Here is a 14,223-nt window from a genome sequence, read left to right on the forward strand (position 1 = left end):
ACTTGGATGTGGAGAGTATCTCATATAAAAAATGTAATTACAAACTAAACATATCTTTATTTTAAAAAACATTTTGCTAAGTTATTTTTCAAATGAACAAGAAAAAACACTAAATATTTTTTATTTAGAAATTAAGACGAAAGAAATTCATTAGAATGTTATTACTTTTTTTTAGAAGATTTCATTAGATTATTATTAGTGGCCCGTAAAATGTTATTCCTACAACCGTTTTAAATAACTTTGTCCATCAATTTGTCACATTGCCTCATGAAGAGTCTGTTGTGTTTTCTTTAATTAAAGGGAAAGAAGATTCTTCTCTTTTTTTCCACAAAAGAAAAATCCGTTCTTGATAATAATTAAAGAAAAAAAGTGTTTTCCCCTAATATAGGCACGTGTTTTCACGTGACCATGTTGGTATGGAACTATCAACTACTATAGTACTATGGATGGAAAAATCTGCGAAAGTTGTGACTTTTAAGAATATAGAGGGGTTACTATAGTAATTAAGAAAAGACGATACGGAAGTTTTTGTAATTTCAAGTAATTAATAATAAGAGAAGTGTGGTTAACACGTGGGAACGCAGTTGGTCAACCTGAAAGGCTAAGCCTGAAACCCTACCTCAGCTTCGCATTCATTCGCATCTTCTCAATCACTTTCTCCCATTCCAATTCCCAAATCCCAATTTCAATTCCCAACCCTAACCCTAGTTCCTATGAAATTCGTCACGCAGAACCCATCTCCGCTTTCGGGATCAAGCTCGATTCTCTAGCCTTACACAAAAGAGGGGGGAAACTCATCTTTCTCTTCTATTGCGGCGATTAAGTTTTTCTCTTCGTTCTTATTCATGGAGGGCTCTGCGGAGGATCTGGGAGCCCCGGAGTCATGGGAGGTGGCCGATTTGGACGAATCCATGAACCGTTTGAAGCTCTCTCTCTCCCGCAACAAACCTAACCTCGAACCCGGTGCTGATGATGACGATGCTCCTCCACCGCCGCAACAACCACCTCCTCCGCCTTCTTCCTCCTCTGCTTCGTCTTCGTGTTATTCTTCGGGCTCCGAGAGGGTCTCCGATGACGTCATCAACCAAGTCGATCAGTTCCTCCGTGAAGCCATTCAGAACCCTCGCGAACGCCTTTCGAGTCAGTGTTTTATTTTTTCTCTATTTTTTTGAACAAAAATCATTCAATCATTTTATGTTTAATTGTGTTGGTTTGTGATGAATCGTGTATTTTACTTAAATCCGGTTATAAGAGGAATGCAATTACTTTGTGCATTGTTGTTTTCAATTCTGAAAGAGTTGGCTGAATTTCATTTGTGATTTGTAAATTACAGTTCCTTACGTAATGCTGCAGATTATTTATATGCTTACCTAGGACACTTGTTAGTTAAGCATTAAAACAAAATGTCCTACGATGCATGCGATACGAATCCTTTAAATAGAGTCTGATATTTCTTAGGAAAATCCTTTTATCTTGATATGTTTGGAATGAAAAATAGTTGGAACTTGGAATTAATTAAGTGCATCCTGGCCCTAGCTGGCTACAAAACTCGGGAAATTTATCATTATTCCTTTGATTTCTCTCAAGTTTCTACTTCTTTATCTGTTGGTGAGATGTGTTTACTAAGCAATGATTTGCTGCATGGGCTTCTTTATTGGTTGCCGTTTTATAGAATTTTGAGGAAAATGTGCAGGAACTTATGTATATTAATATTTTTTATATTTTGAATGGTTTTATCTCTGCTATTCATCAAAAAAACACAATGAAGTATTCACAGTATGAGACATCTATGTTTTACGGGTCTTTCTGTGATGAATTTACTTGCTACTGCTCTAAACTTCTAATGGCTTTATTATTTCACTTATGAAAGCATCAGTTGAATGTTATTCAGTTATTTGTTTTGGATCTAAACTTATCAATGATTCTCATTTAATTTATCCAGTTTTGCGTATGGAGCAAGATGTTGAGAAGTTTATTCGTGATCCTAGTCAGCAGCAGCTTGAATTCCAGCAGCTCCCGACATCCTACTTGCGGTTGGCTGCACACCGGGTGGCTCAGCATTACTCATTACAGTCAATGGTTTTAATGGATAATAGCCTACCTGATGGTTCGGGGTCAAGAATTATTGTTCGCAAAACTTCTGAATGTAAGCTTCCTGCTATTCGCCTTGCAGATATACCAGTAAAGTTATCATCAGAAAACAGTGCTGTTATGAATGTGAAGGTTGCAATTAAACAGAGACCACAGAAGCGGACTCAGGTTCTCAGCAATGCAAACTCAAACTCAGCGAAGAATAATAGCTCTAAAAGTGTGGAAGAGAGAAAAGAGGAGTATAATAGGGCTCGTGCTAGGATATTTAGTTCAAGTAATAATGGCGGTGGTACTGTAGTTGGGAAGCCAGAATGTGAACCAAAGCAGGAGGATAACTCAATGAAAGGTTCCTTGGTAGTTCAACGGGTGGAAGATAAGTCTTCTTCTGTAGCTGATGTAAGTTCCAGTAGAGGCCCGGTAGAGTCTTCAACTAATACTAGTAGGGCTAGAAGTAGGACAGAGAAAGAGGCAGTTGGTAGGTACCGGCAAAGTAATAATAGGGTGGCTATATTTCGGGACCGTGAGATTGACCGCAAGGATCCTGATTATGACAGGAGCTATGATAGGTATGTGTGCCTTATACCTTTTTTTAACTGATGCATTCTCTTGCTAAAATTTATGACTTTGTTGTCCTGTTCTCCTTTCTTCAAAATACATAATTTGAATTTGATTCGGTTGCCTTTGGTGTGATTAATTTTTTTTTTCTCTTCCTAATCATATTACATGTTAAAGGACACGTAATTATTATGGGATGCAGACCTCGATTTGATGTCATTCTATCCTCTCAGTTGAAGTGTTGAAACATCAAGATGCATTGAAAATTTTCTTTTCCTTGAACCTTTTTTGTTTTTTTTTTTTCCTGAATCTGAATAAAAACACTATCAAATTCCATGTCATCACTTCTTATTCCTGTTTAGGAACATTAACAGAGGTGAGAGATTATCAGAACTTGTTATATGAAGGATTTAATTTATGTTTGTTGACTCTTTATGATATGAATATCCAATAATGAATAACAAATATCACCATTTTCAGATTTCTTTTGCAACTCTTTTATAAATATATTTTAAAATGTGTGTGTGTGTGTTTTTTTATTTTTTTATTTTTTTTTATATTTCAACTGTAAAACTCATAATTATGGTGGCTGAAATTTTGTAGAAGTATGGATTAGTCTGCTTACTTCTTCTAACTTGCATTGCAGGTACATGCAAAGGTTTGATCCTGGCTTTGGGTTCAATGGTGGGTCATACCCGATCCAGCCTATGTATACACCAGTAGTAAATTACAACACCGAGTTTCCACAGCTTGGGTCCACCCATGGACCCCAGCTTTCTACTGAACACCAACCACGACCTCTTCCGCAGCATATACCTGGGCCATGGGCAGCACAATCAACACCTGCTGGAATTGGATATGGACATCCAGAGACCATGATGTCACCATTTAATCCTAGCCAAGTTGGTGCACATCCCTCATCAACCATGTATCTGCATTCATCTCAGTATCCCTGTCAGCGCCCTGGAATGCCCTTTCTCCATCATGAACATGTTCACCAACCCTTTGCACAGGTACGATAGCCACCAAGTTCTCCAATTTGTAGATCTTTGGTTACATAAACCTCCTCACTGTACAGAGCCCAAAGGGGAATGGTCCATTTTCATGTTTGAGGCACACAATTTTTACTCTAATGGGAATTCGGCTTTTATTTTACCCTTTATCATTTCATCATCTATTAATTAATTGTATGCATCTCAAAAGTCTTGTTTGTCCCTACACGAGGGATGCATGTAAAAAAGAACCAAAGAGGTTAATTCCATTCATCTAATACGAGGTTATTTCTATTTTTGAAGAAAATGTCCCTTTGCTTTGGATCTAATTGTAAGTTATTTATGTACCCTACACTGCAGTCTCATCAACCTCCGCCTGATGCAAGTTTTGGATTGGCCCGGCCCCGGTGAGGGGCATGGGCCTTGCCTGCATCCAATCAGCTCGAGATATATGATGAAAGATGATGGGCTGCTGCAGCAGCTCCAATTATCTTTAAGCTGATTGGAATGCAGGCATGTTGACCGAGTTGGGATGGGTGGAACGCTCTGGTATTTCAGACAGGTTAACATTGATCCATTCCTCCAATCTCGGTCTACTAAGGATGCTTTGCACATCTTCCATGACCTGTCCCATTTGTGGATGTATGGCATTTTCTGAGGAGCTGTTGGGGCACACATGCTGCCGATCACGAAGAAGAGCAAATTGAGGTGTTTCTCGGCTGAAGAAGTTTGTGCTTCTCCAGGCTGAAGGTATGCTTTGCTTAACCTATACTTCAGCATATGATTCTTTCAAGTTGATTTGGTAATCATCAGTGATACTCCATCACTACTTCCAATTCAAGTTACTTGGCCCATTTTTCTTGTGTATAAACGCAATTCTAATGAAGAAACTTTTTCAAGCATAAAAGAATAAGTAAGTATCATAATTTTTAAAGATGGATGTTTCTGTTGGTTTTTTGGCCACAGCTCCCTATTTAGCTAAAGGCTAGCAGAGAAAGATGTCGACCGGTTAGTTGCCGACGGATTGCAGGAACATCTGATGCTGATGCTGAGATCTAACTGGGTTGTTTTCACGCTCTGCTCACTATGATGGATTATTCATGATTTCTTGTATTATAAAATGACTAACTTCTGATTGTATATTTCGGTTCTAATATTGCTTTATATACAATCCGATATTATCCATTTATTAGTAAACTTTTTTATTACATCTGTTTGACATCTTAATTGTTTTTTTCTTTTGAATAAATATGTGGAGTTAATAATTTTTGAACTGGAATGGTTAAAGATTTTGCTAGCTTTCCTGATTTTTGGTGTCTTTTTTGTTTTCTTTTTTATTTTAAAATAATTCATCATTATGTGCTAGTTTGAATTGGTTTTTTTAGTGAAATTTTTTTTAAAAAAAAGTATTTTTATTCCATCTAAAATTTATTTGGATACGAAAAAAGGTATTTTTATTAAAAAATAAATTATTTTTTTAAATTAGTAATATTTTACTTAAAAAAAATAAAAAAAAAAGACGTTTTTAATATTTAAAAGTTCTTTTTAAAAAAAAATTTTGTCAATTAACAAATTGGATTGTGCGCTGCGCATGGCATGGTTATGGACGGGTAACAAAGAGATTAAGAGATATAGATTAAAATAAATTTTAATATTTTGTTTGGTGCAAAGTAGAAAATAGAAATTGAAACAAGAATTTAAAAAATAAAATTAGAATTAATTAATATAAAAATTAAAACAAGAATTTAAAAAATAAAATTAGAATTAATTAATTGAAATGAAGATATTTTAAGTATAAAATATTATTAAAATTTTTTATTTCTAAAAATTTTAATCTTTTAAATTTTTTTTTTTGAAAATACTAAAATTTTAGAAATAGAAATAAAAATTTTAGTATTAATTTTTGAACTAACAAATATGATAATATCAGTCTTTCAGCCCTTGAGAATTGGTGCATGATTCAAAATCACCCTCTTCTCAAACAGTACGAGTTTGAGACTTAATTCGCGTGCAACTGTAGTACTATGAAATGAGGCAATAAATTTACCACTGAATGGGGCGACTTGGATATCAAAGAATGACTATTGAAGGATTTTAGAAAATTGAAGTTAGAAGAGTGAGTTAAATTGAAGAAAACAATATGATTAAATTGATTTTTTCTCCCAGTAGATGAAATCACCTTTTAAGTTAACCTAGAAGAATATATATAATGATATAATTTTTGTTTAAAGCATGAATATACAACAGCACAAGTGACAAGGGGAAGATGGTCTGTTGGACTTCACCATCGTGGCTGTGATGAAGCAGCGGTGCCTACTCTCGTCACTGTAATAACGTCCATTATTGATGAAACTCACGACGCAAAGAGCCACTAGGGTTTCAACCTCACACCCCACTCTGGACCCTTCTCTCATGAATCCCCCAATTCTCTAACTCATTACCAACTCTTCTTCTTCTTCCATGGAGGGCTCTGCATATGACCTGCGCCTCGGAGCCCCCCATGAGTTGGACCTCACCGATCTAGATCATTCAATGAATCGGTTGAACCTTTCTGTCTCCTCCAGCGACCCTCATCATGATCATGCTCCGCCACAGCCACAACCACCTCCTCCTACTTCCATTTCTGATGACGTCATCAACCACGTCGACCAGTTCCTCCGCGATGCCATTCACAACCCTCGTGAACGCCTTTCCGGTATCTCTCCGTCTCAGAGATTATATATGCTTTTTATTTTTATGTGAACTAGACCTAATGAAGCTCAATCTTTAATAATATATCTCACAAAACACTGATTAAAGAATTCGAGTTTAATTTCAGTATTGCGGATAGAGGAAGATATTGAGAAGTTCATTGATGATCCTAGCCAACAGCAGCTTGAATTTCACCGGCTGCCAACGTCCTATTTACGGCTGGCCGCCCACCGCGTGGCTCAGCATTACTCGCTGCCCTCGATGGTTTTAGTGGATAATACCTCCCCAGATGGTTCTGGCTCAAGAATTATCATCCACAAAACATCTGAATGCAAGATGCCGCTTGTTCGCCTCGCCGACATCCCTGTAAAACTATCATCGGAAGACAATCCTGCTGCTGTTATGAAAGTGGCCATCAAACAGAGGCCAAACAAGCAGATACAAATTCTTGGCAATGCGAATTCCAACTCAGTGAAGAGTAGCAACTCCAAAAGTATGGAAGAGAGAAAAGATGAGTATAATAGGGCTCGTGAAAGGATATTTAGTTCTAGCAGTAATGGTGCTATTGTAGGTGGGAAGCCAGAATGTGACTTGAGGAAGCAGGATAAGACTACAGTTGCTTCCTTGGGGGTTTCTAGGGTAGAAGGAAAAGCTGCTTCGGTAGCGGAGATCAATTATTGTAGAGGGCTGGTTGAGTCTTCAACTAATTGTAGCAGGTCTAGAAGTAGGACAGAGAAGGAGCAAGTTGGTAGATACAGCCAACATAATAGGGTGGCTATCTTTCGGGATCGTGAAGTTGATCGCAAGGATCCTGATTACAACAGGAGCTATGATAGGTAACTCTGGTCTTTGCCATTTTTAAATCTTCGGTAACTGGTCTGCTAGAATTTATTACCCTGTTTTCTAGTTCCCCTTGTCTTGGTGCCATGTATATCGATTTAATTGCAGTGTTATCTAGTGTTGTTATTTTGCTTGAGAAGTATCTAGTTACTAATTTTTCTCCCTTGCTCTTCCTGTAAACGCTTAAAGAACCCAAAGCATGATGCTGCAAACTTGTTAACAGTTGGTTAACAGAGTTGTTTGGGTTATACAAACTAGAAATAGCAGTGTTATGAATGTGGCCATTATGTCATAGCTCCTAATTTCTTCGTGGAATAAAGTATGTATTTTAGTTATATATAAGTTGATCATCTGGAAAGCTCGTTTTTAGAGGCATAACGAAGTTGTGTTGGGTGACTTAGACTAACAAAATAAGATAATATTAGGAAGAAATAAATTAGAGAGTTAGAGAGTCCGGGCTGCGCCTATAGAAGGAAAAATGGTAAAATTTTGTTTTAGGTATATTGGTCTCGTGCAAGAAGACATCCCTCCTTCCTCCCTGTTTTTCCAATAAAAATAAAACAATTTTACTAACAAGAAGGTGAAGAATATTACAAAGGGGAAGGAAGATGGTTTATCCTATTACAAAATAGAAAATTCAAAATAGGACAGTGAGTTCATTCTGAATTTGTACCGCACATTTCAGGGTAGATTATGATCCTCAAACTTATCATTTTGATGTTTAATTCTATTAAGCACAACTGTCCAACTAACGATTTAATGTCCGACGGAGCTTTGGTCTCCTGAATAGGTTTCAAGTCAAAAAGAGGTGTTTTCAAAATTCAAATAATGGGTTAGGAAATGAAAGCAATATTTATGAGAAAAAACCTCAGGAATCAACAGACCAAGAGCTTTCTTTGGAAAAGGAAACAAAATGATACATCTAAGAAAACCTTCTGGGATTACTACATCTGAGTTCTGAAGTGTCATTTAAATTTATGAAAAAGTTTGAGCCCCAAGATAAAATGGATCCTACAATTATGTATAGTAACCTTGGAAAATGAATTTCCAAAGGCTAGCTAGAATGAGTAGCCTGCAAAGTAGACTTGTGAAAACGCCAATAAGGAGTAAATAAGCAAGAGGCTATCTACTTATCTTAATAGACAAGGTAGAGTGAAACCAAGAGAAACATGGACAAGTGATTAAAAAGGTCTAGGCATGGTGGATATCTGGTATATAGGCCACGGTACACAAGATATAACGGTGTCATTTGGCTTATGTAGCTTATGCCACCAAATGGGAAAGGGGATTTATTCTTACTTTTGTCGTTTTGTTGGTTAAGTTGGCCAATCTAAGCCCTGAAGTTCGCAGGATAAATCATGCTTTGTAGTGGATGTTCCTGCTTCTAATGTATAATCGATCTGACTTGAGTCTTTGAATCAGATTACTTTTGTGGGATTAACGTTTCTTGTGTTTCTCACTTGTTGAAGTTTGACGTGTTTTGTATGTTCATGTCCTATCAGAATTGTAAATCTAACAAATGTAAAGGATGATATGGTTGGAGTAAGGATTAACCTGGTAATTTCTTGTAACTGGCATAGTAGGTATATGCAAAGATTTGATCCTGGGTTTGGGTTCAATGGAGGGTTTTATGCCATGCAACCAATGTATACATCAGTAGTAAATTATAATACTGAGTTTCCACAGCTTGGATCCACTCATGGACCCCAGCTTTCTTCTGAACACCATTCCCAACCTCTTCTGCAGCACATACCTGGTCCATGGGCCCCGCCATCCATACCTGGAGTGCGATATGGACATCCAGACACCATCATGCCACCATTTAATCCTAGTCATTTTCCTGGACATTCGACTATGCACTTGCATTCATCTCAATATTCTCGTCAGCAACCAGTTCCTTTCATCCATCATGATCCTGTTCACCAACCCTTTGCACAGGTATGAGTTATGACAACACCCCCTGCCCGCCCGCAGTGTCCTCAATATTTTTGTGTTTAATCCTGTGGTGATTTTGACTTCTTGTCTGTTCCTTTGAACTTTCATATTTCTAGTCTTCTTTCCCCTTTGGATCTAATTGCGTTTTTTTTTGTGTACTTGATACTGCAGTATCATCAACTACCTCCTGATGCATGTTTTGGATTGACCCGGCCCCGGTGAGGGGGCGTGGCCATGCTTTCTCCCGATCAGCCGTAGTTGTATAATGGATTCCTGCAGGTCCAGGTTTTCTTTCAGCTGATTGGATTGCTGGCATATAAGCCGAGTTGGACTGGATTGGATTTGTGTATTCTGGTATACCATTGATCCATTCGTCCATTCTTGGATTTGCTAGGATGCTACTTGCATCTTCCATAACAGTGCTCCTTCTGGGCATGTATTTCGTTCAGAGCTGTAAGAGCGCATACATATTGCCGATGACAGAATGCTTTGGGGATTAAACAGGAGCCAATACATACGGTTCTTGACTTGGATGAAGGTATGCTTTGCTTGACCTATGTTGGGTTATAAATATTTCTTGTTGCTTAAGCAGTTGTTTCCTATTTATATTTATGACGCTCATGATTTTCATTTCTTATTTGAGTAGAATACTCAGCGATAGAATATTATTCCATCACTTAACGTTCCTTTTTGTGTTTTATAATGTAGAACAGTATTGAAGTTATTCATTTTGATATAAGCATCTACATGATATTTTTCCTGGTTTCTTGATTTGGTACAGCCTGCCAAAGAGTTCACGTCGTTATCCACCGGGTTGCTTGAACATGTGATGCTGGACTGGAGCTTCTCAAGCGTTATTCACAAGTCGCTATACTTCAAAGTTTATTGTAATGAATATCATATATACAGTGTGTATAAGCTGTTATTAGTTCGTGGAGTTAAGTCCCATTTTAGTCCCTGAGATTGGCGAGTTGCACTGATTTGGTCCCCGACTTCCTAATTGCTACAACTTGGTCCTTCATATTAAAAAAAGGTGCACCAATGCAGTCCTTCGTGGATCTTCCGTCACCAAGACTCAACACTGTTAGTGACGTAGCTCAAGCCTTACCACGCTAGACATATTAAAACGACGTCGTATCAGTGTTTTAAAATAGCGGCCATGGCGGCGCCATGGCGGAATGGCGTGGCGGAATTTGACCTCGCCGCCATATGTAGGCCACCGCAACGTGCTTATCACGGCGGGGCAAAAGGCGCCGCAATTGCGGTGGCGCCATGGCGGTCCGCCATTGAGAATGGCGAAAATGGCGGGTTTTTTCGGGTTTTTTAAAAAATTTCGAGGGTGATTGGGTAATTTTGCAAAACCCTAAATGAAAGAGTTACTCACGTTCAGCCGCTGCAGTTCAAAAACGAGCCTTCCTCTCTGAACGTCAAAAACGGCTCTTTCTCTCTGTTCTCTTTCTCTCTTCTCTCTGCCTCCAATCACAGACGATCTTAGCCACTGCCCGTTGCCGTCCGTCGCCGCCTGTCGCCGCCACCTGTTGCCGTTCGTCACCGACCGTCACTGCTGGTGGTCACTGCCGCTCATCACCACAATTCCCTCTTTTTTTCTGGTTTGTAGAAGTTACCGTTCCCTTTTTTTTTTTCATTCAGTTCACTCACTTCCCTGTCTCCTTCTCCTTCTCTTCCCTCATAAACCTCTCTTCCTCCAATTCTTTTTCCTTTCAGCTCAGTTCATCATGTCAACTTCTAGACCAGCCTGTAATTCTGATGCCCCTGCCTCTACCCCTATCCCTGCCCCTACCTCTGCCTCTGCTGGCCATGCTGCTGGAACTGCTGCTCGTCCTGCAGCTGCTGTCCGTGCCACTAGGATTGATCCAGGGTGGAAATATGTTACTGCTGTAGAAGAGGGAAATACCAATGACACCATATGTAATTTTTGTGGAAAAATTACGAAAGGAGGAATTACACGGGCAAAGGAGCACTTAATGATTAAGCCTGGGAATGTTGCTGGATGTAAAATGGTCCCAAAGGATGTTATTTCTGAATTATGGGAGTTCTACAACCAGAAAAAAATCGAGGAAGACAAAGTTCTACGCCGGCAAGCACTGAGGAACAAAGTGTCAATGCTAGGGAGCTTGATTTAGATAGTTTGGGTTTTGGATTGTCAGAGGAAGATGCTCAAGGAATTGATGAAATTCCAAATCCAACTCCAATGGCAGCAACTAGAGGGGGGGGGGGAGTTTTATGAGAGGTCCAATGGACTTGTTTATGAAAAGACCCGAAATTGCCATTGCAAGAAACAAAAAGGAGAAATTGAGGCAACAAAATATCAAGAAAGCATGTAATAAGGAAGCGGTTCGTAGAGTTCATCGATACATAGCCCGGTGGTTCTACCAAGCTGGGATTCCATTGAATCCAGTGAGGTTGAAGAGTTTTCAAGAAATGTTGTGGGCTGTTGGAAGCTTTGGTCCTAATTTACCTGCTCCCACTTATCATGCTCTAAGGGTGCCACTCCTTAATGAGGAATTAGAATACACCAAAGACTTGTTGAAGGGTCATAAGGAACAATGAGAAAAGTATGGCTGCTCTATTATGTCAGATGCTTGGACGGATAAGAGACAACGGAGCATTATCAATTTTCTTGTAAACTCTCCTGCTGGGACAATGTTTTTGAAGTCAATTGATGCCTCTGATTATGTGAAGACGGGTGAAAAAATGTTTGAGCTTCTTGATGGTATTGTTGAGGAAATTGGGGAGCAAAATGTTGTTCAAGTTGTAACTGACAACGAGAGCAACTATGTTCTAGCCGGTAAGTTGCTGATGGAGAAAAGACCGAATTTGTTTTGGACCCCGTGTGCTGCCCATTGTTTGGATTTGATGCTTGAAGACATTGGGAAGTTACCGTTAATCCAAAAAACCATAAAAAGTGCCATTTCTTTGGTTAGCTTCACTTATAGCCACTCTAGCACTTTATCCATGTTGAGACAATTCACAAATGGCAAGGAATTGGTGAGGCATGCAGTCACCCGATTTGCCACTTCATTTCTCTCTTTGGAAAGGCTTTATAAGGAGAAAGGAAATCTAAGAAGAATGTTCACTTCGGATGAGTGGGTAAGGAATAAGTTGTCAAGGGAGGCAAAGGGGAGGGAGGCAACAAAGATTGTTATTAGGCCCTCCTTTTGGAATCATGTCAAGTACACCCTTAAGATCATGAGGCCTCTTGTTTGGGTGCTTCGACTTGTTGATGGGGAGAAGAAGCCGCCAATGGGTTATATATATGAAGCAATGGAAAAGGCAAAGGAATGCATCATAAAAACATTTTCTAATGATGTGAGCAAATATTCTGAAGTTTTTAAAATCGTTGACAACAGATGGAATTGCCAACTTCATCGTCCGTTGCATGCAGCTGGTCATTTTCTGAATCCGGATTTGTTTTATGATAATCCTCGCATTGAATTGGATTTAGAAGTTACAAAGGGATGGTTTGAGTGCATCACTAGATTGGTGCCAAGTATAGCTGTGCAAGAGAAGATATTGGAGGAGCAAACACTATATAAGTCCGGCTATGGACTTTTTGGATCATCCTTTGCAAAATCTCAGAGGAAAAAGATTTCACCCGGTAAGATTGTTATAAATTTTACAAAACTTTATAATATTAGTTCGATTAAAGGCTTAGACAAATTTATTTTAATTTTATAGCATTTTGGTGGTGGACATATGGGCATGAAGCTCCAAACATGCGAGACCTTGCTATCAAGATCTTGAGCTTGACTTGTAGTGCTTCTGGATGTGAACGCAATTGGAGTATATTTGAGCATATTCATACTAAGAAAAGAAATAGGCTTGATCATGAAAGGATGGAGAGCTTGGTCTTCATAAAGTATAACCAACAACTCATCGAGAGGTACAACCTTAAAGATGAAGTTGACCCTATTGCACTCAATGACATTGATGAGTGTAATGAGTGGTTAGTGGGAGAAATTGGGACTGCCACCTTTCGAGATGATGATAATATGGATGAAGATGCTGATTTGGTTCATCAAGATGACAACACTTTGAGTTGGAACCTTGTTTTTGAAGCAATGGGAGGACATGAGCCTACGACACATACTAGAAGACAACAACATAGAAAAAGAAAAGAACCTGCAACTGCAAGAGGTGGTGCAAAGGGTGGACCAAGTGGGTCTAAAGCTTCAAAAAAAGGAAAAGGAAAAGCAGTAATTGTGGAAGAGGAAGAAGAACCAGAATTTGAAGATGAAGAGGATTCTGAAAATGAAGAAGAACAAGAAGAGGAGATTCAATTCAATGATACTGATTCAGAGGATGATGAGGGGGTAGAGGGATACGATAATAATCGTGTTAATTTGGATGAATTTGATGAGAGCTAGAATGTAGATGGTTTATAGTTTTTATGTTTTATGTCTTCTATTTTATGGCTTGCTTATGACTTTTGAGTTATGATTTGAACTTGATGTTATATTTATTTGCTAAATTTGCTACTATATTTGCTATATTAATTAGATGTTTTATGACTAGAAAGTTGCTTATATAGATAGATTTTATAGTTTATTATATTTGTAATTTTTCTGCATGTTTTTTTTGTACATATGTGTATTTTAGGTAATCCGCCATTTCCGTCATTTTCCGCAACGCCATCCGCTATAATTTTATGGCGGATTTTTGGCTCACCGCTATGAGCCGCCATCCGCAATAAAAACTATGCGTCGTATGCGTTTTTGCGTTAAAGAAGGTACTAAATGACGTCGTTTGAGGATTTGAACAATACTAAAACCTTACACCCCTCCCTTTTAGTATTATTCAAACGCTGAAATGACATCATTTAGTGCTTTTTTAGCGGCAAAACGTGTACGTCATTTTAATATGTCCAACGTGGTAAGATTTGAGCTATGTCACTAACGGCGTTGAGGAGTGACTATATTAGTGCAATTTTTTTAATCTGGAGGACCAAATTGTAGCAATTGAAAAGTTAGGGACCAAATCAGTGCAGTTCGCCAATCTTAAGGACCAAAATGGGGTTTAACTTTTAGTTCGTGCCTACATATACTTTAACTTGCTTTCTAGCCTTTATGCTTGTTCCGAAGGTTACCTGAAACCGGGT

The 14,223-nt window shown here is 38.5% G+C and overlaps 3 protein-coding genes across 6 annotated transcripts; all 3 read left to right on the forward strand.

Moving 5' to 3' along the window:
• Positions 1-476: 476 nt before the first annotated feature.
• Positions 477-4,846, forward strand: LOC107618479 (uncharacterized). Its single transcript, XM_016320568.3, has 5 exons — positions 477-1,140; positions 1,943-2,657; positions 3,293-3,659; positions 3,999-4,388; positions 4,605-4,846. The coding sequence occupies exons 1-4, from the start codon at positions 846-848 to the stop codon at positions 4,047-4,049; spliced, it is 1,428 nt and encodes a 475-aa protein (XP_016176054.1). The 5' UTR covers positions 477-845; the 3' UTR covers positions 4,050-4,388; positions 4,605-4,846.
• A 1,024-nt stretch (positions 4,847-5,870) lies between these two features.
• On the forward strand, positions 5,871-10,062 carry LOC107619430 (uncharacterized). Of its 4 annotated transcripts, none has more exons than XM_016321719.3 (5): positions 5,871-6,333; positions 6,457-7,165; positions 8,856-9,107; positions 9,276-9,642; positions 9,886-10,062. In XM_016321719.3, the coding sequence occupies exons 1-4, from the start codon at positions 6,099-6,101 to the stop codon at positions 9,310-9,312; spliced, it is 1,233 nt and encodes a 410-aa protein (XP_016177205.1). In that variant the 5' UTR covers positions 5,871-6,098; the 3' UTR covers positions 9,313-9,642; positions 9,886-10,062. The 4 variants fall into 4 exon arrangements, with proteins under 4 accessions (XP_016177205.1, XP_020966103.1, XP_016177204.1 ...); XM_021110444.2 differs by having other exon boundaries at positions 5,873-6,333; positions 8,750-9,107; XM_016321718.3 differs by having other exon boundaries at positions 5,873-6,333; positions 8,753-9,107.
• Positions 10,063-11,566: 1,504 nt separating this feature from the next.
• On the forward strand, positions 11,567-13,616 carry LOC107616482 (uncharacterized). Its single transcript, XM_021110446.2, has 2 exons — positions 11,567-12,723; positions 12,804-13,616. Exons 1-2 carry the CDS (start codon positions 11,697-11,699, stop codon positions 13,490-13,492), a joined length of 1,716 nt encoding a protein of 571 aa, XP_020966105.2. The 5' UTR covers positions 11,567-11,696; the 3' UTR covers positions 13,493-13,616.
• Positions 13,617-14,223: the final 607 nt, after the last annotated feature.

This window comes from Arachis ipaensis, chromosome B9, assembly GCF_059453495.1.
Source record: "Arachis ipaensis isolate K30076 ecotype BB chromosome B9, ASM5945349v1, whole genome shotgun sequence".
Lineage (NCBI taxonomy): Eukaryota > Viridiplantae > Streptophyta > Magnoliopsida > Fabales > Fabaceae > Arachis > Arachis ipaensis.